Source organism: Rhinopithecus roxellana, chromosome 16, assembly GCF_007565055.1.
Source record: "Rhinopithecus roxellana isolate Shanxi Qingling chromosome 16, ASM756505v1, whole genome shotgun sequence".
In the NCBI taxonomy this organism is placed as follows: Eukaryota; Metazoa; Chordata; class Mammalia; order Primates; family Cercopithecidae; genus Rhinopithecus; species Rhinopithecus roxellana.
In genome coordinates this window covers 90928949-90953098 of record NC_044564.1, presented here as the reverse complement: position 1 = coordinate 90953098, position 24150 = coordinate 90928949, and the positions used below count along the sequence as shown (strand labels likewise).

Here is a 24150-nt window from a genome sequence, read left to right as displayed (position 1 = left end):
AGCTGCCCTTCAGGCAACGCAAAGCATTTCCCAAATTACATACGCACAAAAGGCTTCTTGTGTCTTCCCACAAATGTAAGGAACATTTATTTGCAATCTGAAAGTAGTTACTGTCTATATTATTCATTTTAACAAGGGATATATGGATAGTACTCATATATCTGACACTCATGATTTTTTAAGAAAGTTACCATCATTCAAATTAGGGAGTATTTTAAAACTTACCTCATGTGCACAGTTAAATGGCATTTTCTCTTTCTTAGTTGTACGTAAAATAATAGTTCACTTTTTAATCAATAGCATTATTTTATGCAGCTTTGTTCTCCTTTACAAAATATAACCTTCATTCTGATATACTTTATACCTCTCTGTAATATAAATGAAGACAGTGACTCTTAAAAAGCAGTGTGCCTCAAAATTACCTCCTCTTTCCTACACAAGTGCTCAGACCCAATGCTAACCTACACCTGATTATTCAAAAGTCTCAGAAATTTGACTTGGGTGTTTGCATTTAGGAATAATGTTTTTTGAATGAATCCATAAGAAATACCTCTCCCAAGTGGCTTTGAAGTTAATACACAATATTATTAAAAATACTTACATGTTATATTGCATGGACTCAATATATAGAAGAGTAAAGCAGAGACCATTCTTTTTAGTGGATTATAATCCAGGTAGGAATGCAGCTCATTCGATAACTATGTGCTCTCTGGCACAGTGTTTCATTTTTTTTAACACATCTATCAAGTAGATTGTGAGTTTACAAAAAGAAGAGATAAGGCATACACTAAAGGATTTCCGGCCGGGCGCGGTGGCTCACGCTGTCATCCCAGCACTTCGGGAGGCCGGGACGGGCGGATCACGAGGTCAGGAGATCGAGACCATCCTGGCGAACACGGTGAAACCCCGTCTCTAGTAAAAAAAAAAAAGAATACAAAAAACTAGCCAGGCAAGGTGGCGGCGCCTGTAGTCCCAGCTACTCGGGAGGCTGAGGCAGGAGAATGGCGTGGACCCGGGAGGCGGAGCTTGCAGTGAGCTGAGATCCGGCCACTGCACTCCAGCCCGGGCGACAGAGCGAGACTCCGTCTCAAAAAAATAAATAAATAAATAAATAAAGGATTTCAAACTATACCACAGAAGTAGGAATTTAAAACAAAACTTTAAGTGAGTAATAGTGCTTTCCCCCTTTTTCTAATTGAGATTATCTATTTTATTCAGTTATTTTTATTGCAAGAACCACTTTCGGCTTTAAAATTTATACTAATAAAGTCTTATTTTTATTACATCTTTTGCTTTGCTTAGTTTTCTTTGAAAACTTTCTCACTTTAAAAAACAAGTATATAAGACTAATAAGACTAAAAGTTTTTTCTAATCACTGCTTTATCTATATCCCAAAGGTTCTAATATGCATGTTTTTGACCTTTGAAATTTTCTGGATATTGGACAATTTTGATTTTCTTTTTTTTTTTTTTTGAGACAGAGTCTTGCTCTGTCGCCGGGGCTGGAGTGCAGTGGCCGGATCTCAGCTCACTGCAAGCTCCGCCTCCCGGGTTCACGCCATTCTCCTGCCTCAGCCTCCCGCGTAGCTGGGACTACAGGCGCCCGCCACCTCGCCCGGCTAGTTTTTTTTGTATTTTTAGTAGAGACGGGGTTTCACCGTGTTAGCCAGGATGGTCTCGATCTCCTGACCTCGTGATCCGCCCATCTCGGCCTCCCAAAGTGCTGGGATTACAGGCTTGAGCCACCGCGCCCAGCCCAATTTTGATTTTCATTTACTCTTTGATTAAATATGTTTTTAAAGATATATAGTCCTTATTGATTTTAAGACAGACTTTAATTCTTCTCACATTGTCTGCAATTTATAGTTTTACTGGACAATACTATCTTTACTTGTGGAATTTATTGATGTTTGCACAAAATACTTTTATATTTTGTCAGTGTCCCATGGTCATTTTAAAATGGGTTCATTCTTTGTTAACAGAGTAGAGTTCTGAAAGACACATCAGATTCATTTTTATAAAATATGTTATTTATAACTTCTAGAGCAGGAGTCAGTAAACTTTTTCTGAAAAGGCCAGAGAGTGAATGTTCTCCGCTGGGCTCATCATGTGGTCTCTGTTGCAACTACTCATTTCTACCTTGCAGCATTAGCACATAAATGAACAGCTATGGCTGTGTTCTAGAAAAATCTTTCCTGACTGAAATAGGGAGCAGGTAGAATTTCCCCTGTGTCCTCATTTGCTGAGCACTAGTCTAGGATCTCAGTTGTGATCCTCTGGTTCCGGTATGAAATCAAAAAGGTAAATTAAAGGCTACGCTACCTATATGTTTCCGTATTTCCTCAGAACACTTGCGGTTTTTTGTTTCATGAAACCTGGTAATTTAGTGCACAAATATTCAAAACTCTTAAATATATTTTAAAGTTGTCTACTTTTAACATATCCTTTTAAAACTGTCTACTTTAGCATTATCAAAATGCCCTTTCTTTTCTCTATTTTTTGACCTGAATTTAACTTTAGTGTTAGTTATCGAGTTTAGAAAAAGGAGAGATAAAGTATAGGATAAAGTATTCCAAGATTATGCGATAGAAGTAGGAATTTAAAGCAAATAAAACCTGAATTATTGTAGTTTATTGCCTTAGCAATTCCTAACTGTATTTTGAACTTCTCCAATTATTTTTTAAATATACCTCTTTAACAAAATCTAATAGAATTTTCTCCTAATAGGCGCATTTAATCCACTTACATTCGTTGATATGGTAAATATGTTTGTCTTATTCTATGTTATGCCAGGGATTTGCATAGGTTTTGTATAGACAAGAGGTGATACAGCAGGCCTGAGACTGCTACTCTTAGAAAGACTTTCTTATTAGGTTTGCCCTTGGCTGGCATCTAGAAACAAGATTCCCATAACTGCTGAGGAGCTCACTGTGCCAGCCCTGTACGAACAATATGATAGAGAACACCGGTTTTCCATCTCAAAGTCTGGATTTTTGGTACATGCTAGACAGAGGGTGTCTACATGGTTAGCCCACAATAAAAATCCTGCGCACCAATTCTGGGTACACAACATTTACATGGGTTTTCGCAATTCCTTGCTTAGGGAACTGTGCTTGGGGAACTGTATGAACTCTCAGAAGCTTACGGTTTGTTTCCTACGAACTTTGCCCCAGGTACCTTTTATCTTTGCTGATTTTTCTTTGTATCTTTTCACTGTATACAATTTAACCATTATTATGACTATATGCTGGGTTGTGTGAGTCCTCCTAGTGAATCAGTGAACCTTCAAGGCTCATTGAATTCAGTAACTCACCTGGGGAGTTCCTGCTTAGAAATCCTTTCTCTTTCTCTAATAACCATGGATCTTCTCCTTGTTCCAATGTGAAGATCAGTTCTGGTTTTGTAAAGCAGTACCCTATAGATGGGAAATAATTTAGCATTTGCATTAGTTGCATAGGTTCTACTGTTTCTGAATGTGAAAAAGGTACAGTTTCAGAAGGGGCATATTCAGGGTGCTCACTGGACCTTCTTTGAGGAAGTAACCAAAAAAAACCATTTTCTTTCTTTTCTTACTCTTTTTTTAGAGACAGGTTCCCTTTGTCACTCAGGCTGAAGTGCAGTGGTGCGACAATTGCTCACTGACGCCTCAAACTCCCGGGTTCAAGTGATCCTCCTGCCTCAGCCTCCTGAGTAGCTGGGACCACAGGTGTGCACCACCATACCCGGCTAATTTTTTAGTTTTTCTGTAAAGACAGAGTCTTACTATGTTACCTAGGCTAGTCTCAAACTCCTGGCCTCAAGCAGTCGTCTCACCCTGGCCTCCCGAAGTACAGCAGCGTGAGCCACCGCACCTGGCCAGAAAACATTCTCTTATTCTCATAAATGGTCAATCTCCTTGAACCCCTAAACTGCACACCTAAATAACATAAAATTCTAAAATGCCCAATGTCTTGGGTGTCAAGGAAGAGATTTCATGAGGACTTCCATATCTGGCTGTAACAGGGTCAAAGGAACTGACTTACTGCTCCATAACAGACAACTAAAAAACCAAACAAAATATAAAAAATGGTAATTAGGTTTTACCACGAGACAGTACAGACAGGGATCCGTGAAAGTAGAGAAACAATGAAGTGAGCCCCATGATTATCAAAGGCTACTTGTGAGAGAGTGGCCCACCCGGAGCAGAAAAAGAGAACACCGAAACAGAGGCCGGCAGACTCGGTAAGCTGACGTGACAAAATTGGATGTTTAAGGAACCCCTGGCAACTAGAACTTGTGGGAGTAAATGCCAGTGAAGAAAGAGCTACACTGATATCAAACGCTGGAGATCTGCAGAAGGGTGTCCTGAGTACTGACTTGTATAAGCATATAAGCAAATCACTCAAGGTTAGGAAAAGACCAGTGAAAAAGAATAGGCTGAAAAATCACTGCAGCGTACACAAAGGTAGGAATGATCATTCATACCTAGTAATTTTTTACTGGGTGCTAGATATTGTGAATTTTACATTGTGAATTGCTAGATTTTGTTGTTGATAGACAATGATCATCACCAACCAGGGTAGAAAAACCTCCTAATTAATGACCAACAGGGTAGAATAACCAGAAGGGTACTGCTTTAGAAGGGGGACCAAATTAATTCTAGACTAAAGTGAGCTCTGAATCCAACACAACAAAGCTTAAAGTGTCTCTTGACATGATCGAACTAATTCCAAGTAACTTAACTACATCCCAGAAAAGGCTCAGAAATACATAAAAGAATACAACAAAATCTAGCAACTCACAATGTAAAATTCACAATATCTAGCACCCAATAAAAAATTTCTAGGTATAGAAGACTCTTATCAAGGAGAAAAATCAATCAGTAACAACCAAATAAGAAATGGCCCATATGGCCAGGCACAGTGACACCTGTAATCCCAGTTATTTGGGAGGGCGGGGCAGGAGGATTGCCTGAAGCTAGGAGTTCAAGACCAGCCTGGGCAACACATAGAGAGACTGGAAAATAATAAACAGAGTTATCTGTGATCTGTGGTTAAATAAATTTGTAGTCTAACATATATGTAATCAGCATTCCAGAAGAAAAAAAGGAAAGGGAGAGAAAATTTTGAAGCAACAGTGGCCAAAATTTGCCAATTTTAATGATCTACATAAACCTGCAGATCCAAGAAGCTAAATAAATGCCAAGAGGAAACATAAAATCACACCCATATACATTATAATCAAATTGCTAAAACCTGCTGAAAAAAAGTAAATTTTATGCAGACAGACAAAGACATAATATGTGCAGAAGAACAAAGAAAATTAAAGCTGACTTCTTGTTAGAAATTTTACAGTCTGGAAGACAATGAAGTGACACTTTTAAAGTACTGAAAGAAAAAAAATCAACCTAAAATTCTATACTTAGCAAAGATGTTTCAGACAAAAAAAAACTGAAACGATTTATCAGCAACTGATGTGTATTACAAGAAATGTTAAATGTTCCCGACAGAAGAAAAATGGTACTATGAAAATTTTTGATTTATATAAAAAAAATTTTTTTTTTGAGACGGAGTCTGGCTCTGTCACCCAGGCTGGAGTGCGGCGGCCGGATCTCAGCTCACTGCAAGCTCCCCTTCCCAGGTTCACGCCATTCTCCTGCCTCCGCCTCCCAAGTAGCTGGGACTACAGGCGCCCGCCTCGTCGCCCGGCTAGGTTTTTGTATTCTTTAGTAGAGACGGGGTTTCACCGTATTAGCCAGGATGGTCTCGATCTCCTGGCCTTGTGATCCGCCCGTCTCGGCCTCCCAAAGTGCTGGGATTACAGGCTTGAGCCACTGCGCCCGGCCATATATAAAAAAATTTATAGAGATAAAGAGCACCATAAACTGGAAAAAAGAGGATGAAAGTAAAATACACTTTTCTCATTCTTGGAATTCTTTTCTTTAAATAGAATATTATCTTTCAAGTTATCTTTTTAGACAATATTATTTATTATGGGTTTCATAATATATAAACAGCATACATAAAGAGAAATTCTGCATAATGATAAAGGGAATAATTAATCAATAGGATATAGCAATCACAAATGTTTTTCCATCTTATAACACTACTTCAAAATACATAAAGCAAATCCTGATGAAACTGGAAGAATAACCAAATCCACAATTGTAGCTGGAGAGTAAAACTCCTTTCTCAATAATTTATAGAAGTAGATTACAAATAAATAAGAAGGAGTACAGAAGACCTGAAGAATATTATCAACCAACATGACCTCCATTTATAGAACACCGATCCAAAAGGAAAACACGTATTTTCAAATACATATGAAACATTTAACCAGGATAAATCATATCATGGGCCCGGAAATGAGTTTAAATAAACTTTAAAAGGATTTAAAAAAATCTTGCTCTCCAAATAGGAATTAAGTGAGAAAAGAATAATAGTAAAAAAAATTTTCAGAGTCAAAAATTTAAAATAAAAAAGTCATGTTCTATTAGAAATATGGAGTAGAGGTATTTCCTCCTATCTTTTCTGGTAAGTATAGCTAAAAACTATGGATATTATATATTTAAAAACATAAGATGCTGAAAAGTGGAGAGAAGACAGCAGATTGTTCAGGGACCTCAGGACTTAAGGAATGACAATGATATATTCCCAATTAGAAGCTGGAGAAGCTGGCAACAAGCAACATGAATGTGGAGACAGAAAAAACAAAACAAAACATAAAGCCCAAAACTTGTACTCTCAAACCAGAGGTTCAGGAAAGAGGCAGCCTAGCAAGACTGAAAACTTTTAGACAACGACTGTTCTTATTTCAGCCAAACACAAAATAAAAAATACATTCTCCACCTCTACTGCTGCCATGAAAGGCCACGTGGGGAACTCAAATGTCTGTGCTCACCAGGCTGGAAGAAGGCTCCTTTACCGCTCCACCAGGGACATGTCAGAGAGGGCTGACTGGGGGCTGAGACATGTCTCCAAGCCAGGCAGTGACAAGGTCCCCTGCCCCCCAGTGTCAGTCGAAGCCCCATGGGGAGCAGTAATGAGGCACTCCGGATCCTCCCATGCAGGGTATTATCAGTGAAGGCAAAATGGGGATCCTGAACTGCCACTATCATTCAGCAGTAATGACAACCCCTCCTCCTCCAGGTGCCGTCAGAAGCTGAGCAGGAAACCTGGACTTTCAGCCCACCTTTCAATAATAAGGCAGCACCCCCCACCTCCCCTGCCACAGTGGTGTCAGAGAATGCCTGCTACATGAGAAGATTTAATTAAATAAGACACAGATCTTATAATTTCCAAATAGGTTCAATCTAAAATCACTCATCATACTAAGATCTAAGACAACTTCAACTTGATTAAGCAAAGACAATCAATAGATGCCAACACTGAGATGGCACAGAAGTTAAAAATATCTGATAAAGTCTTTAAATAAGCCATCATATAAATGTTTACGCAAACAGTAAGAAACATGAAGCAAAAATAAAGTCTCAACAAAGAAAGAGAAGATATATGAAGTAGATATTTTAAGAGTTAAAAAATAAATACTCAGTGGATGGGTTCAACAGCAGAATAGAGGACAGAGGAAAGAATCCATGAATTTTAACATAGAAGAGTAGAAATTACCCAATCTGAACAACAGACAGCAAACAGACTAAAGCCACAAGGACCTGTAAGACTATAACGTAATATCTAACAATTGTGTTATAGAAGTTTCAGGAGGGGAGAAGAGGGAGGGGCTGAAAAGCATTAGAAGAAATGATAGCTTACCAACTTAGTGACTACCATGAGTTAAGGGATTGTAAAAGGAGTTGGGCTGACTTTATATAAAGGGGTAGGACAAAGCTCTTTGTGGTGACTGAATAGTTCTGCTGCCTTGACTGTAGTGGTGGTTATACCAATCTATACATGTGATAAATAACACAGAACTATACACCTGTTGTGCCAATGTCAACTTCCTGATACTGACATTGTACTACAGTTGCATAAGATGTAATCTCTTGGAATGTTGAAGCATTTAGGATTTAAAAACTGCTGTCTTAGGCCAGGCGTGGTGGCTCATGCCTGTAATCCCAGCACTTTGGGAGGCCGAGATGGGTGGATCACGAGATCAGGAGATTGAGACCATCCTGGCTAACATGGTGAAACCCCATCTCTACTAAAAATACAAAAAAAAAAAAAAAAAAAAGAAAGAAAAAAAGGAAAAAAAATTAGCCAGGTGTGGTGGCGAGTACCTGTAATCTCAGCTACTTGGGAGGCTAAGTCATGAGAATGGTGTGAACCCAGGAGGCAGAGTTTGCAGTGAGCTGAGATCATGCCACTGCACTCCAGCCTGGGCGACAGAACAAGATTCTGTCTCAAAAAAAAAAAAAGAAAAAAAAATTGCTGTCTTCTTGGCAGACTGACATGTAATATCACTCTGTATCAACAATTTTCTGTGCTCTGAAGTCTGCTTTATCTGATATGAACATAGTCAATCCTGCTTTTTTATGGTTAATGTTCCATGGTACACCTTCTTCTATTCTTTTACTTTCAATCTACCTATTATTTTTGAAGTGAATTTCTTGTAGATGGCGTATATTTAGGTGAATTTTAAAAACCAACTCTTTCAATCTGTCTTTTAATTAGTGTATTTAGACCATTTAATGTAATTATTGATATGCTAGGGCTTTAATCTGCCATTTTATTTGTTTTCTGTTTCTTCCCTTGAATTTTTATTCATTTTTCCCTGATCTCCTCTCCTGAACATTTGTTTTTAGAATTCAATTTTTTACTTACCTATGTTTCTATAATATTTTTGAGTATACAACTTAAGGTTTTTTTGTGTGGTTACTCTATATGTTAAATTATACACATATTACTTATCACAGTCCACTGTGACAAGTATCAGTATTTTGCTAGTTCAGGTGAAGTGTAAAGATGAAGGGATTCTAAGTCCCTTATCTGCTTCCTGTTTATAACATGATAATCTTAAATATTTCCTCTGTATACACTGAGAACCACATCATAGAATGTTACATTTTTCCCTTCAACCATCAAACGAAATTAGAAAACCCAAGAGGGAAGGCAAGTGTATTGTATCTCCCAGCATTTTTACTCTTTCCATTGTTCTTTCTTTCTTCCTTCCTGATGCTTGAAAGTTTCCTTTTATGATTTCTTTTCTGTTCCAAGAACTTCCTTCCTTCCATTCTTTCGGGGTAGGTATACTGGCAATAAGCTCTTAGTTTCCCTTCATCTGAGAATGTCTCAATTTTCCCTTCATTTCCAAGAGATACTTACACTGGATATAGAGTTGTGTTAACAATTCTTTTCTTTGAGCACTGGAAAAATGTGTTCTCTGTGGTTTCTAATAAGAAATCCACTGGCATTCCAATTCTTTTTCTCCAGAAGCAATATACTGTTTCCCTTTTGTTGCTTGTCAGATTTTTTATCTTTAGTTGTCAGAAGTTTCATAATTATGCTTCTTAGCATGAATTCCTTTGGGTTTATCCTGTGTAGAATTTACTCAGCCTGTTGAATCTCTAGGTTTATGACCTTTGCCACACTTGGGAAAATTTTAGCCATTATTTCTTTGAATTTTATTTTAGCCTTTTCTTATGGTTTTCAAATTACACAAACATTAGAGATTTTCTTTCAGTTTCTGGGGCTCTGTTCATTTTTATTCAGTCTCGTTTTTTCTTTGTAAAGAGTGACTCATTTCTATTGTTCTGTCATAAAGTTCAGCAATTCTTTTCTCTGTCTACTCTGCTGCTGTGCACATGTAATTACTTTTTAAAAAAGTTTTACTTTAGAATAACTTAGATTTACAGAAGAGTTAAAAGGATGGAAAGAATTCTTGTATACCTTGCTCCAAATTTCCTTCACTGTTACCATCTGAAATTACCACAGCAGTTTTCTCACATAATAGCAGAAATTCCAATGGCAGTTTTTTCATTAACATAACATTATGAAATAAACTCTACACTTTATTCAGGGCTCCTTTTTACCTAATATCTTTTTCCTGTTCTACAGCTTCATCCAAGATGCCACATTACATTTAGTCACCCTGTTTCCTCAGGCTTTTGTAAACTAAGTGTTTTGAGGTATTTTGGATCACCTTGACAGTTTAAAGGACACTGTAGAATGTTCTTCAGTTTTGGTTTATCTGATGTTTTCCTCATAACTGAAGTGGGGTTATGTATTCCTGGGAGAAAGACCATAGAGGTAAAGTGTCTACCATTCTCATCACATCTTATCAAGGGAATATGCCATCAACAGACTTATCACTGATAACTTTGATCACCCAGTGGAGGTAATAGATGCCAGGGTTTTCCATTACAGTTATTCCTTTTCTCCAGTATGCATATACTTTTTAGAAGACTGTCACCAGGCACAGCTCACTACAGCAGTGGAGAATTATGCTCCACTTCCTTGAAGAGGAGTAACTACACAAATTATTAGGAATTCTTCTATTTGGGAGATTTTCTATTCTCTCTTATTTATTCAATTATTTGTATCAATATGGACTCACGAGTTTTTCATACTTTGGGTTATAAACCAATACTATGTTGTTTATTTGATTGCTCAAACTGTTGCAATTTTGGCTACTGGGAGATCTTTCAGTTGGCTCCCCTGTTCTTTGACGTATCCCCTGCTATGGTTTGTCCCCATCAAAACACGTTAAAATTTGATCCTTAATGCAGTGTTGGCAGGTGGGGCTTAGTGGGAGGTGTTTTGGTCACGGGGCTGGATACCTCATGATAAGATTAATGCCCTCTGACATGGTTTGGCTGTGTCCCCACCCAAATCTCATCTTGAATTGTAGTTCCCACAATCCCCATGTGTCGTGGGAGGGACCAGGAAGAGACAATTGAGTCATAGGGATGGTTTCCCCCATCATATTCTTGTGATAGGGAGTTAGTTCTCACACTGAGCTGATGGTTTTATAATGGGCTTCCCCCTTCACTGGGCACTCATTCTCTCTCCTGCTGCCCTGTGAAGAGGTGCCTTCCACCATAATTGCAAGTTTCCAGAGGCCTCCCCAACCATGTGGAACTATGAGTCAATTAAACCTCTTTCCTTTATAGTTACCCAACCTCAGGTGTTTCTTCACAGCAGCATGAGAACGGACTAATACACCATCCCATGGGGGTGAGTTCTCGCTCTCACAGGAATGGATTAGTTCCTGTGACAGTGGGCTGTTTAGACAGTCTGGCTTCCTCAGTTTCACACTCTTGCTTCCACGCAATTTCTTTGCACATGCTTGCTCCTCTTCCACTTTCTGCCACGAGTTGAAGCAGCATGACGTCCTCACTAGATGAAGCTGTCCAATTTGGGACTTCCCAGCCACCAAAATTGTGAGCTAAATCAATGTTTTTTCTTTAGAAATCACCCAGTCTCACGTGTTATGTTATGGCAACACAAAACAGACTAAGATAGAAAATTGGTACCAAGGAGTGGGTTGTTGCTTTACAAACACCTGAAAATGCAGAAGTAGCTTTGGAACTGGGTAATGGGTAGTGGCTGGAAAAATTTGGAGGAGCAGGCCAGAAAATGTCTATACTGCCATGAATGGAGCATTAAGGGTGATTCTACCTTAAGGGTGACTCAAATGAAGACAGGAAGACAAAGGAAAGTTTCAAACTTCTTACAAATTGGTTAAATGGTTGTGAAGAAAATGCTGATAGAAACATAAACAGTAGAGACCATTCTGCTAAGACCTCAGATGGAAATGAGGAAGCATGTATTACAAGGTGGAAAAAAGGCCATCCTTTTAACACAGTAGCAAAGGTGGTGGCTGCATTGTATCCATGCCTCGAGGCTTTATGGAGGGCAAAACTTAAGAGTGGTGAACTAATATAACTGATGGAAGAACTTTCTGGGCAGCAAAGTGCTGGAGAAGCTGCACGGTTACTTTTAACAGCTTATGCTGAAGTTATAGTAGCAAAGGGATAATCTAAAGATGGAATTTATAATTAAAAAGGAAGCAAAGTAGAAGGAGTACTCTGATACTCTAGGACCAGGGTGGAAGTCAGTTTTTGGTGATAAGAGAGAGTTGCAGGTTTTTTCCATAGTGGTTAGTTAGAGTAGGGCAGTTGTCTAAAATTTTCTTTCTGGGTGGTTGCATTCCTGTACTTTTGTCTAGAGGAAGCAGACTTTACTTGGGACTTTTTTTTTTGTCTGTGCCAATTGGTGTTTCAGGCTGATACATTAGGCAAAAATAAAACTGAGAAAGAGGTGTCATTTCTTGGGTTCCAATGTCCCTAGCCTGTCTGTTTCCTTCTCTCACTGTTCAAGTCTTCTTATGGTTTTGCAAATAATGCCTAGCGGTTTTAGCTATACTTGAGGAACAGGAGGAAGTATCTGTAATCAATCTTATCTGGAACCATCAATCTCTAAAACGTTCACTTTTTTTTTTTTTTTTTTTTTTTTTAAGTAGAGACGGGGTTTCACCGTGTTAGCCAAGATGGTCTCGATCTCCTGCCCTTGTGATCCACCCGTCTCGGCCTCCCAAAGTGCTGGGATTACAGGCTTGAGCCACCGCGCCCGGCTAAAACGTTCACATTTAAGAACTGCCTTTTAAATTTACTGTAATCTTTCAATATGAAAAACATGTATGTAGTTCAAAAATCCAAACTGTATAAAAAGGTATATTAAAAGTCCCACTTCCATTCCTGTTCCAATCACTCACCCCCCACCTGCTGTATTTTATTACTTTCTGATTTTTCTCCCAGTGTTTCATGTATGCAAGTATCAACAATCACATATATTCCTCTCTCTTCTCTTCTTACTCAAAGATGGCTTTCTATGGACACCATTCTACTGCTTCTTTTGACTTAATATTTCCGGAATATCACTCCTTATTTGTATACAGGCTCTCGCCCATTTTATGGCTGCATAGTCTTCATTTGTGTGTAGAAGTCACACACTTTCAGCCAATTAGTCAATGACGTACATTTGGGTTGTTGATATTCTACTGCTATTACAAACAATGCTGCAATGAATAACCTTGTGTATATAACATTTTGTGTTTACACAGGTATTGTTGCTGAGTATTGTATATGTTGCTGAGTAAAAACTAATGCACCTGTAATTTTTTTAGTGCCAAAAAATTACATTTCTTAGCAGATATGGTTGATTACTATTTTACTTAAAACCCTCAATGATTACTTATTGCTTAAAAACCAGAATATAGCCTCAATAATATATATTCACTTACTCCACTTCCACATCTGTACCATATTCCTTCTTGCTTTCTTTGTTCCAGGTGTACTGGTTCTTTTTCGGGACTCTGTACTCACTATCTTCTCTTCTACCAGGGGTCTTTGTGCTTGTACTTTTATCTGCTTGGAATGTTTATATTTCCTTATTTGGCTTATTCCTAGACTTCCTTAGAGCTATTCTCAAGCACCACTTATCTTTTTCTTTGAATTTGAAAATTTTCTTTAAAAAAGTAAAAAGAGTTCAGTGAACCCTTCCCCTCATATATCCTTTACCCAGCTTCAAAAAATATCACAATTTTTTTAATAGAAAGGTTTTCTTGGCCTCAGAAACTCTTCAAATCACCCTATGAAAATTAAGGCTGTGCTATTAAGTAACTTGAGAACTGCACTGGTGTCTATCAAAGAGTGGATATTAACTAAACAGTTGTTAAGTTTTAATTGCATTTCTTCAGTCTCATACTGTATGACTGAGTGTTCAAAGAAGAAGAAATATGTCTTGTAGACATAAATAAGAGACATGTCTTAGTAACCCAACATGCAATTTGTGTGATGCAGCTAAAGCAATGCTGAGCTTTTTATGGTACTAAATGTGTACATCAGAAAAGAGGGAAAGTCTCAAATTAATAGTCCATGATCTCACATTAAAAAACTAGACAAACAGCACAATAATCCTAACAGAAACAAAAGTAAAAAGTAGAAATCAATTAAATTAAAACCAAAAAAACAAAAGAGAAAAATCAATGAGAGAAAAAGCTGGTTGACTGAAAAGAGCAGTAATATTGCAGAACCTCTAGGAAGAGTGAATAAAAAAAAAAGAGAGAGTAAGAGGACAGAAATGACCAATATAAAGAATAAAACAGGTCTATAAATACAGATCCTAAAGACATCAAAATGATAATAATGGAATGGTCTGAACAGTTTTACACATATAAATGTGACAACTTATATAAAATGGACTAATTGTTAGAAAAGCAAAAATACCACAATTCACCTAATTGAATTAATTTGAATATCCATATATGTGACTTAAAGAAATTGATTTGTAAAACTCCCCAAAAAGAAGTCCCTAGGCCCAGATGGTTTCACTAGATAGCTCTACCAAACATGTAGTGAAGAAGAAACACCACTTCTATACAACCTCTTCCAGAAAATTGGAAGGGACACTTTCCAACTAATTTTATGAGGCCAGACTTATGCTGATACGAAAACCAGACAAAGGTAGTACAAAACTACAGACCAATTTCTCTCATAAATGCAAAACTACTTAACAAAATATTTCAAATAGAATCAAACGATAAATAAAAAGAAGTATATGACATTACCAAGTAAGGTTTATTCCAAGTATGTAAGGCTGGTTCAATATTTGAAAACTAGTCAACAAAGTCTACTATATTAATGGAGTAATGAAGAAAAATCATGTAATCACAGCAGTATATACATAAAAGGTATTTGACAAGATTCAATATCCATTCATAGTCAATATTCTCAGAAAACTAGGAATACAGTAGAAGTTCCACCATTTGATGAAGCATATCCACAAAGGACCTGCTAGGATCATTTGGTGAAAGAGGTGTTTTCCCCTGAAGGTTGGGAACAAGGCAAGAATGACTACTCTCACCACTCGTACTCTACACAGTACTAGAAGTCCTAGCCAGTGTAATATGGCAAGAAAAGGAAATAAAAGGCATATAGATTGGAAAGGAAGACAGTAAAATGACCCTATACATAGATCACATGACAGCTTATGTTAAAAAATCAGAAGGAATCTACAAAAAGCCTTCCTAGAAAGTTCAGCAAGATCTCAGCATAAAAGAACAAACATACAAAAATCAATTACATTTCTATAAACTAGCAACCTTTGCATGCAAACAGAAATTTAAAACACAATGCCATTAACAATTATCCAACCAAATGAAATGCTGCGGTATACATATAACATGTACAGGACTTTTATACTGAAAACTACAAAACACTGAAGCAAGAAATCAAAATCTAAGTAAATGGAGAAATATCTTGCGCTTATGGATTATAAAACTTAAAAGAAGACTCAAAGCAGTAAAGATGTTAACTGTCACAAAATTGAAAATGTATAGCTTTAATTCCTATCAAACACTAAGATTTTAACATAATGAAATTATTACAATATGTATATGCACAGGCGAAGTAACTAGAATAGCTAAAACAATATTGAAAAAGAAATATAATGTGGGAATATAATAGTCTCATACAAGGCAGTCAACTGATTTTTGACACAGGTGAAAAAGCTATTCAATGAAGGGTAATGGTGCTGCATGGAGCAAATGGATATCCATAGGCAAAAAAAAAAAAAAAAATCTCAACTTACACTTCACGCCCTATACAAAAATTAACTCAAAATGCACCATAGTTAAAATGTAAAATATATTACACAATTTTTAAAAATAGGAGGAAATCTTTGGTCCAAAGACTTAGTGAAGAGTTCTTAGATATGACAAAATTTTTACAAAACTGATAAACTGGACTTCACCAAAATTAAAAACTTATGCTCTTCAAAACATCCCATGAAGATGATGAAAAGACAAGTTACAGATTGGTATAAGAATGTGCAAACCACACATCTGATAAAGAACTCATATCTAGACTATCTAATTTCTCAAAAGTCGATGGTAAAACACACAAACTTCCAATTAAAAAATGGACAAAAGCCATGAACAGACATTTTACTAAGGATACACAGATGGCATGTAAACACATGAAAAGATATTGATTATCAGTAGCCATTAGGGAAATGCAAATTAGGATCACTATGAGATATCACTATACACCTATTCAACCACTAATATATAAAATAGCAACAATGCCTAGTACTAGAAAGGATAGGGAATAACTGGATCCCTCATACATTGCTGGTAGAAATGCAAAATGGTACAGCAACTCTGGGAAATAGTTTGGCACTTTCTTAAAGAATAAAACATAACTTACCATACAATCCAACAATCACACTCTTTGGTACTTATCCTGGAAAAACTTATGTTCACAAAATATCTGAACATGAATGCTCACATCTTTATAATAGCCCCAAACTGGAAACAAACAAAATGTCCTTGAATAGGTAAATGGCTAAACAATGACATTCATATAGTGAAATACTACAGAGCAATAAAAGGAATGAACTATGGATACACTACAACTTGAATCTCAAGAGCATTATGCTGAGTGAAAAAGGCAATCTCAACACATCAAATACTATATGATTCCATTTATATAACAGTCTCAAAATGACAAAATTATACAGCTACCAGATGAGCAGTTAGCAGAGATGAGGGACAATGTGAGAGGCGGCACGGGTGTGACTATGAATGAGTGGCACCGAAGAGGTCTTTGCGGTGACGGAACAGTTCTGTATTGCAACTACGGTGGTGACACCAACGTCCACATGTGATAAAATGGCACACAGCTATTCACACACATTGTGCCAGTGTCCACTTCCTGGTGTGGATACTGTAGTATAGTTATATAACATGTGACCTTTGGGGGAAACTAAGGAGAGGACACAATTTTTGCTAATTCCCATAAATTTGTAATTATTTCCATATAAAAAAAGTTTCTTAAAATATATGCAAAAAATTAAAAACTGAAAACATTTTCTCTTAAAAAGAGAAGTGAGAGATAGCAAGAAAAAGTGTGTAAAACATATATCTAATAAAGGTCTGAACTTCTTTGACTAAACAAACAAAAATACTAAAAACTAAACGAAACAAAAATGAGCTAAAGATTTGACTGGTCACTTAAAGAAGATTTATGAATGGCTAAAAAGCATACAAAAAGCATACAAAAAGCATACAAAAAGAGGTTCAATGTTGTTAGTCATCAGGAAGATGCAAATGAAAACCCAACTAGAATTGTTAAAAACAGTAAAATTTTCCAAATAATGGTAACCAAAGAGTAATGAGAACTCACAGACATTGTTCATGAAAATGAAAAACTGTGGAGCCAGTTTGAAAACATTTGGCAGTTTCTTATAAAGTTATAGACAGATAAACTTATCAGAAGACCTGGCAAGCCCACTCCTAGGTACTTAGACAAGAGAAATGAAAACATATGTTGACACAAAGACTTGTATGTGAAAGTTCATAGCAGTTTTATTCATAAAAGCACCAACTGGGAAAAAGTTCCGTATGTTGACCAACTGGATAAAGGATAACAAATTGCAGTATATGCCCACAAAGGGACACTACTTAGGATAAAATAATAAACCACTAATACACACATGTGCATGGGTTTCAAAAGCATTATGCTAAAGAAAACCAGACAAAAGGGAGTATAAAATTTATGATTCCATTTATATGAAATTGGAGAAAAGGCAAAATTATTACAATCGAAAGCAGACAAATAGTTACCAGGGGTTGTGGGGGAAGGGATTGAGGGAGGGGACTCACTGCAAAGGGCTACAAAGAAACTTTTGGGGGTGATAAAAAGATTCCAAACCATGACCTGGATTGTGGTAATCAATTGTATACATTTTTAAAAACTCATTGATTTGTACATTGAAAGGTGCTGAATTTTATTTTCTGTTAAATACACCTCAATAAAAGTAACTAATATAAAAAAGGAAAACCAGAATTGCACTGTAGAGGGAGTCACATGGTACGGTATGGAGAGAGAGAAAGAGAGGAGAAACAGAACCGCACTCTGGGGGAACCTCATGGTAAGCTGTGCTCACCCACTGAGACGAGGTGGCTGTAGTTCTCCAGCATCACATCTCTGTACAGGGTCCTCTCAACAGGGCCCATGTGCTGCCACTCCTCCTGGGTAAATTCCACAGTCACGTCCTTGAATGACACTGATGCCTGTAACAGTGCATTTCTGATTAATCTGAGTGTTCAGAATCAGGGAAAGGAAAATGTTTTTGGAAACTAACTCATTATGTTTATTGTTGAGAATTTAAAACAAAATGCTACAAGGGATTATTATTATGGCCCTAATTCTGCCTTATTCTTTTGAAATGCATAATTAGCACAAATATTTGTTCTCATGCTCTCGTTTGTATTTATTTTAAAATTATACACATACATTTTTATTTAATATACTGAGGAAGCTTAGTGCCCTTTTAGGTAAAATTATTATAAATAGGATTCCTGCATACGTTTCCCATGGTGCAGTCTTGGCTCACTGCAACCTCCACATTCCTAGGTTCAAGCGATTCCCCTGCCTCAGCCTCCCAAGTAGCTGGGACTACTGGTGCACGCCACCACACTGAGCTAGTTTTTTGTATTTTAGTAGAGACGGGCTTTCACCATGTTGGTCAGGATGGTCTCGATCTCCTGATCTCATGATCTGCCTGCCTCAGCCTCCCAAAGTGCTGGGATTACAGGTGTGGGCCACAGCGCCCGGCCGGGAAGTGAATCTTCACAGGAATGAAAATCTGTTCATTATTATCTCGTGCAGCTATACACAGAGATGTGGCATGATACGTAACACAAAAAAGCTCAAAAAGCTAAGAAAAAATAATTAAAAGAAATGAACAAAGTCTCCAAGAAATATGAAATTATACAAAATGGCCAAACCTAAGAATAACTGATGTTTCTGAGGGAGAAGAGAAAAAAGTCTAGAAAACTTATTTGAGGAAATAACTGAGGAAAACTTCACTGACCTGGCTAGATATTTACATATCCCAATGTAAGAAGGTCAAAGAACTCTTGGAAAATGCACGGCAAAAAGATCTTCACCAAAGCATATAGTCATCAGGCTGTCTAAAGCCAATATGAAGGAAAGAATTCTAAGAGCACTAAGATAAAAGCATTAGGTAACCTATAAAGGAAAATTTATCAGACTAACAGCAGACCTCTAAGCAGAAACCTTATAAGCAAGAAGGGATTGGGGGGTCCTATCTTCAACCTCTTTAAACAGAGTACCTGTCAGCCAAGAATTCTGTATCCAGCAAAACTAAGTTTCATAAATAAAGGAGAAATAAAGTCATTTCAGACAGACACATGCTGAGGGAATTTGTCGTTACCAAACCAGCACCATGAAAAATGCTAAAAACCTAGAGAAAGTGAATAAATTCCTGGAAACATACACACTCTGAAATTAAATCAGGAAGAAATTGAAACCCTGAATAGACAACAAGTAGAGAGATTGAATCAGTAATTTAAAAATTTGAAAATTGCCAACAACAACGAAAAGGCCGGGATCAGAAGGATTCACAGTTGAAGTCTACCAGATATTCAAAGAACTGATCCCAATCCTGCAGAAACTATTCCAAAAGACTGCAAAAGAGGGAATCCTCCCTAAATCATTCTATGAAGGCAGTATCACCCTGCTACCAAAACCAGGAAAAGATACAACAACAAAAGAAACAACAAACCAATATCCCTGATGAACATAGATACAAAAATCCTCAACAAAACACTAGCTAACTGAATACAATAGCACATCAAAAAGCATATCATGATTAAGTGGGTTTCACCTCAGGGATGCAGGGATGGTTTAACACATGCAAGTAAATAAATGTGCTACATGACATAAACCTAACAAAAAACAAAAATCATATAATCATCTCAATAGATGCAGAAAAAGCATCTGACAAAATCCAGCATACCTTTATAATAAAAACTCTCAAGAAACTAGGCATAGAGAGAACTTACCTCAAAATAATAAAAGCCATATGTGACAAGCTCACAGCCAGCACCATATTGAATGGGGAAAAGCTGAAAGCACTCCCCCTGAGAACAGGAACAGGACAAGGATGCCCGCTTTCACCGCTCCTGTTCAACCTAGTTCTGGAAGTCCTAGCCAGAGCAATTAGTCAAGAGAAAGAAATAAAAGGCATCCAAACTGGAAAAGAAGTCAAACTACTGCTGTTGGCAGATGATGTGATCACATACCTAGAAAATCCAAGACTCCTCCGAAAGACTCCTAGATTTGATCAATGAATTCGGTGAAGTCTCAGGGTACAAAATCAACGTAAACAAATCAGTAGCAATGCGATACCAGCAACAACCAAGCTAAGAATCAAATCAATAACTCATTTTTTTTACAACACCTGCAAAAACAAACAAACAAACAAAACGAAACCAAAAAAACACCTAAGAAGATACTTAACCAAGGAGGTGAAAGATCTCTACAAGGAGAATTACATAACCCTGCTGAAAGAAATCACAGATGACACAAATGGAACACATCCCATGCTTATGGATTGGAAGAATCAATATTGTGAAAATGACCATTCTGCCCAAAGCAATCTACAGATTCAATGCAATTCTCATCAAAATACCAACATCTTTTACAGAATTAGAAAAAACAATCCTAAAATTCATATGGATAAAAAAGACCCCAAATAGCCAAAGCAATCCTGAGCAAAAATAACAAATCTGGAGGCACCACCATACCAGACTTCAAATTATGCTACAAGGCTATAATTTCCAAAACAGTATGGTACTGGTATAAAGGCAGGCACATAGACCAATGGAACAGAATAGACAACCAGAAATAAAGCAGAATAGACAACCCAGAAATAAAGCCAAATATGTACAGTCAACTGATTGTTTCCTGGAAGACAATTTTTCCATGGACCAGCGGTGGGAGGGTGGGGATGGTTTCAAGATTAAACTGATCCACTTCAGATCATTAGGCATCAGTTAGATTCTCATAAGGAGCACGCAACCTAGATCCCTTGCATGTACAGTTCACAATAGGGTTCGCTCTCTATAAGAATCTGATGCTGCTGATCTGACAGGAGGTGGAGCTCAGGTGGTAATGCTTACTGGCCTGCTGCCCACCTCCTGCTGTGCGGTGGGAGGGTGGGGATGGTTTCAAGATTAAACTGATCCACTTCAGATCATTAGGCATTAGTTAGATTCTCATAAGGAGCACGCAACCTAGATCCCTTGCATGTACAGTTCACAATAGGGTTCGCTCTCTATAAGAATCTGATGCTGCTGATCTGACAGGAGGTGGAGCTCAGGTGGTAATGCTTACTGGCCTGCTGCCCACCTCCTGCTGTGCCGTTCCATTGCTAACAGACCAGTACCAGTCAGTGACTCCGTGGATTGGGGACCCCTGACCTGTTTAATAAACGGTGCTGGTAAAAGTGGCAAGCCACATGTAGAATAATGAAACTGGATCCCTATCTCTCACTTTATACAAATATCAACTCAAGATGGATCAAAGACTTAAATCTGCGACCTGAAACCATAGAAATTCTAGAAGACAACATTTGAAAAACTCTTCTAGACATCAGCCTAGGCAAAGAACTCATGACTAATACCCCAAAAACAAATGCAACAAAAACAAAAATAAATTAACTGGACCTAATTAAACTAAAAAGCTTCTACACAGCAAAAGAAATAATTACCAGAGTAAACAACCAACCCACAGAATGGCAGAAAATATTTACAAACTAGACATCTGACAAAGTATCCAGAATTTACAAGGAACTCAAATAAACCAGCAGGAAAAAAAATAATCCCCAAAAAAGTGGGCAAAGGCCATGAATTGTCATTTCTCAAAAGAAGATATACAAATGTCCAATAAACATATGAAAAAAATGCTCAACATCGCTAATCATCAGGGAAACGCAAATTAAAACCACAATGAGATATCACTTTACTCCTGCAAGAATGGCCCTTATTAAAAAGTCAAAACACAATGGATATTTGCATGGATGTGAAGAAAAGGGAATGCTTATACAATGGTGGTAGGAATGTAAATTAGGACAACCTCTATGTAAAAAGTATGGCGATTCCTTAAGGAACTAAAAGTAGATCTACCATTCCATTTAGCAATCCCACTACTGGGTATCTACCCAAAGGAAAAGAAGTCACCATCAATGAAAAAAAAACCAGCACACATGTTTGTGGCAGCACAATTCACAATTGCAAAGACGTGGAACCAACCTAAGTGCCCATCAACTGAGTGGATAAAGAAAATGTGGTACCTATACACGATGGAATACTACTTAGCCATAAAAAGGAATGAAATAATGTCTTTTGCAGCAACTTGGGTGGAGCTGCAATTCTAAGTAACACAGGAGTAGAAAACCAAACCATATGTTCTCACTTATAAGTGGGAGTTAAGTTATGAGTATGCAAAGGCATACAGAGTGACATAATGGACTTCAGAGACCAAGAAGCGGGAGGGTGGGAGGCCAGGGAAAAGTGCTAGGGAGAAAAAACTACCTATAAGGCACAATGTACACTACTTGTCAGGCCATGGGTGCACTAAAATCTCAGAATTCACCACTATAAAATTCATCCATGTAACAAGATGAATCCATGCAACCAGAAACCACTTGTACCCCAAAAGCTATTGAAATAAAATATTTTAAAGAAGTGTTTTAAATGTAAAGAAGAGACAGCGTTCATTATGATTCTTTTAGTCTTGCTCTTTTATGTTGGTTAAGGCCTGTCTTGACTTCTTTTACACCCTGGGATAGTAAAATACATGAAACAAAATGTAAAAGTAAAATGTCCAGAATCTTAGTTGAAAATTTCAAATACATTTTATGTTAAAATTAAAAATTTTTCCAGTTTTAGTAAACATACATTATGAAAACTTTTTCATCTTAATAAATATATCTAAGTACAGTGCTAAGTAAGAAGGCAAGTTGCCTCTTCAGTGTCAAAGTGTATTAGCATGAGGATGGCAAGGTGGTGTGAAAATTATAATAAATTTTTATAATTTGTGTATGCAAGGTGGTTTTTAAAATAAAATATCTTAGTATCTCATTTTATTTTTCTTTTGGTTTAGACCTTGTCTCTGTATATTTATAAGTGAACGCATACTGACAAAGACAAATCTTGTTTGATAATGGGTAATCAACAAGAAACACTTCCTAAATCTAAAAAAAATAGAAAATAAAAAACACAAATATAAATGATTACAATTTTCTATGAAAATGTAATGACAAAAATTATATTGAGAAAGTACAAATCCAGTATAAGCTTATAATAAGTTGAGTAATGAATTAATAAATTTATTCAATAATCAAAATCTTCACACAGAAAGTCTTCACAAGGTCCAAATTCATAGGTGAGTTTCACAAAATCTACATATAACACAATTTTCTCATTTTTCTAAATTATTAGAAAAGAAGAAACAAGAAAAAGCACCCCATTTCCTTTCATGGGACAACCATGGTACCCTAACTGAACAGGGAAACAGGAAAATATACTTTAATCCAATTTGAGAACACAGAAATAAAAATCCTACATTATTACCAAAAAGTGCTAGGAAAACATGTAAGACGCAAGTTACTACACTCATTAGCAACTAGGGTCTATACAGGAATTCAAGTTACTTTTAGAAAATCCATTATATTATTCACAATATTTACAGATTCATTAAAGGACACAGCTATAGATTTATTCTAATAGATATACAAAAAGTATTTAATATAATTCAATGTGCATTCATAACTAGCATGAGATCTTGGCAAACTGGTAACTGGAGGGAACCTACTAACCCTGACAAACATTATTTACCAAAAGCTGACAGCAAACAAAGGAGTTCATGGTAAAACTGTATATATTTTCCCTCAAGATTTACTCGATCTATTTCTCCTTTTCCATTTAACACAAGGACCCGTCTACACCTCATAAATCCATTACAATACAAAGTGGGGAATGAATAAAGAGCTTACCTGAAATGTGTTCATTTTCTGTGGCTCTTGGGAGAGTGTAGAGAACTGTGAAGCCTCAGCTGGGGGGACAGAAAGAGGAGGTCATACGGTCTGGTCTACCTCACAGCTCCTAGATTCACCTCCCCACATCTCAGCAGCCCAGTTGGGGAGCAGCCTTCCTAAGGTAATAGGGTCCTTCAGGCCTTGAAAAGGCATGAGAAGCACCACGTAGAGGTGGTACTGTCTCTATGACAACTCTGAAATAGTTTTGGGGCTTAAATTGCTATTTTTTATTGAGTGAACATAAACTTTTCCCAGTTGATTTAACAATAATGCACATGTGCTTTTAACACACACAAAGAAATAAAGAC

At 37.1% G+C, this 24150-nt stretch overlaps 1 protein-coding gene across 2 annotated transcripts in view; it reads right to left on the bottom strand.

The window, feature by feature from the left end:
• ZNF782 (zinc finger protein 782) overlaps positions 1-24150 on the bottom strand; it is a 31573-nt gene that overhangs the window by 5194 nt on the left and 2229 nt on the right. For both annotated transcript variants that reach the window (XM_030920129.1, XM_030920128.1), the window contains exons 3-5: positions 23801-23859; positions 17882-18008; positions 3313-3414 (exon numbers count right to left, since the gene is read on the bottom strand). In XM_030920129.1, coding sequence (XP_030775989.1) covers positions 3313-3414; positions 17882-18008; positions 23801-23815 — 244 coding nt within the window. In that variant the 5' untranslated portion in view covers positions 23816-23859. The remainder of the gene's footprint in view (positions 1-3312; positions 3415-17881; positions 18009-23800; positions 23860-24150) is intronic.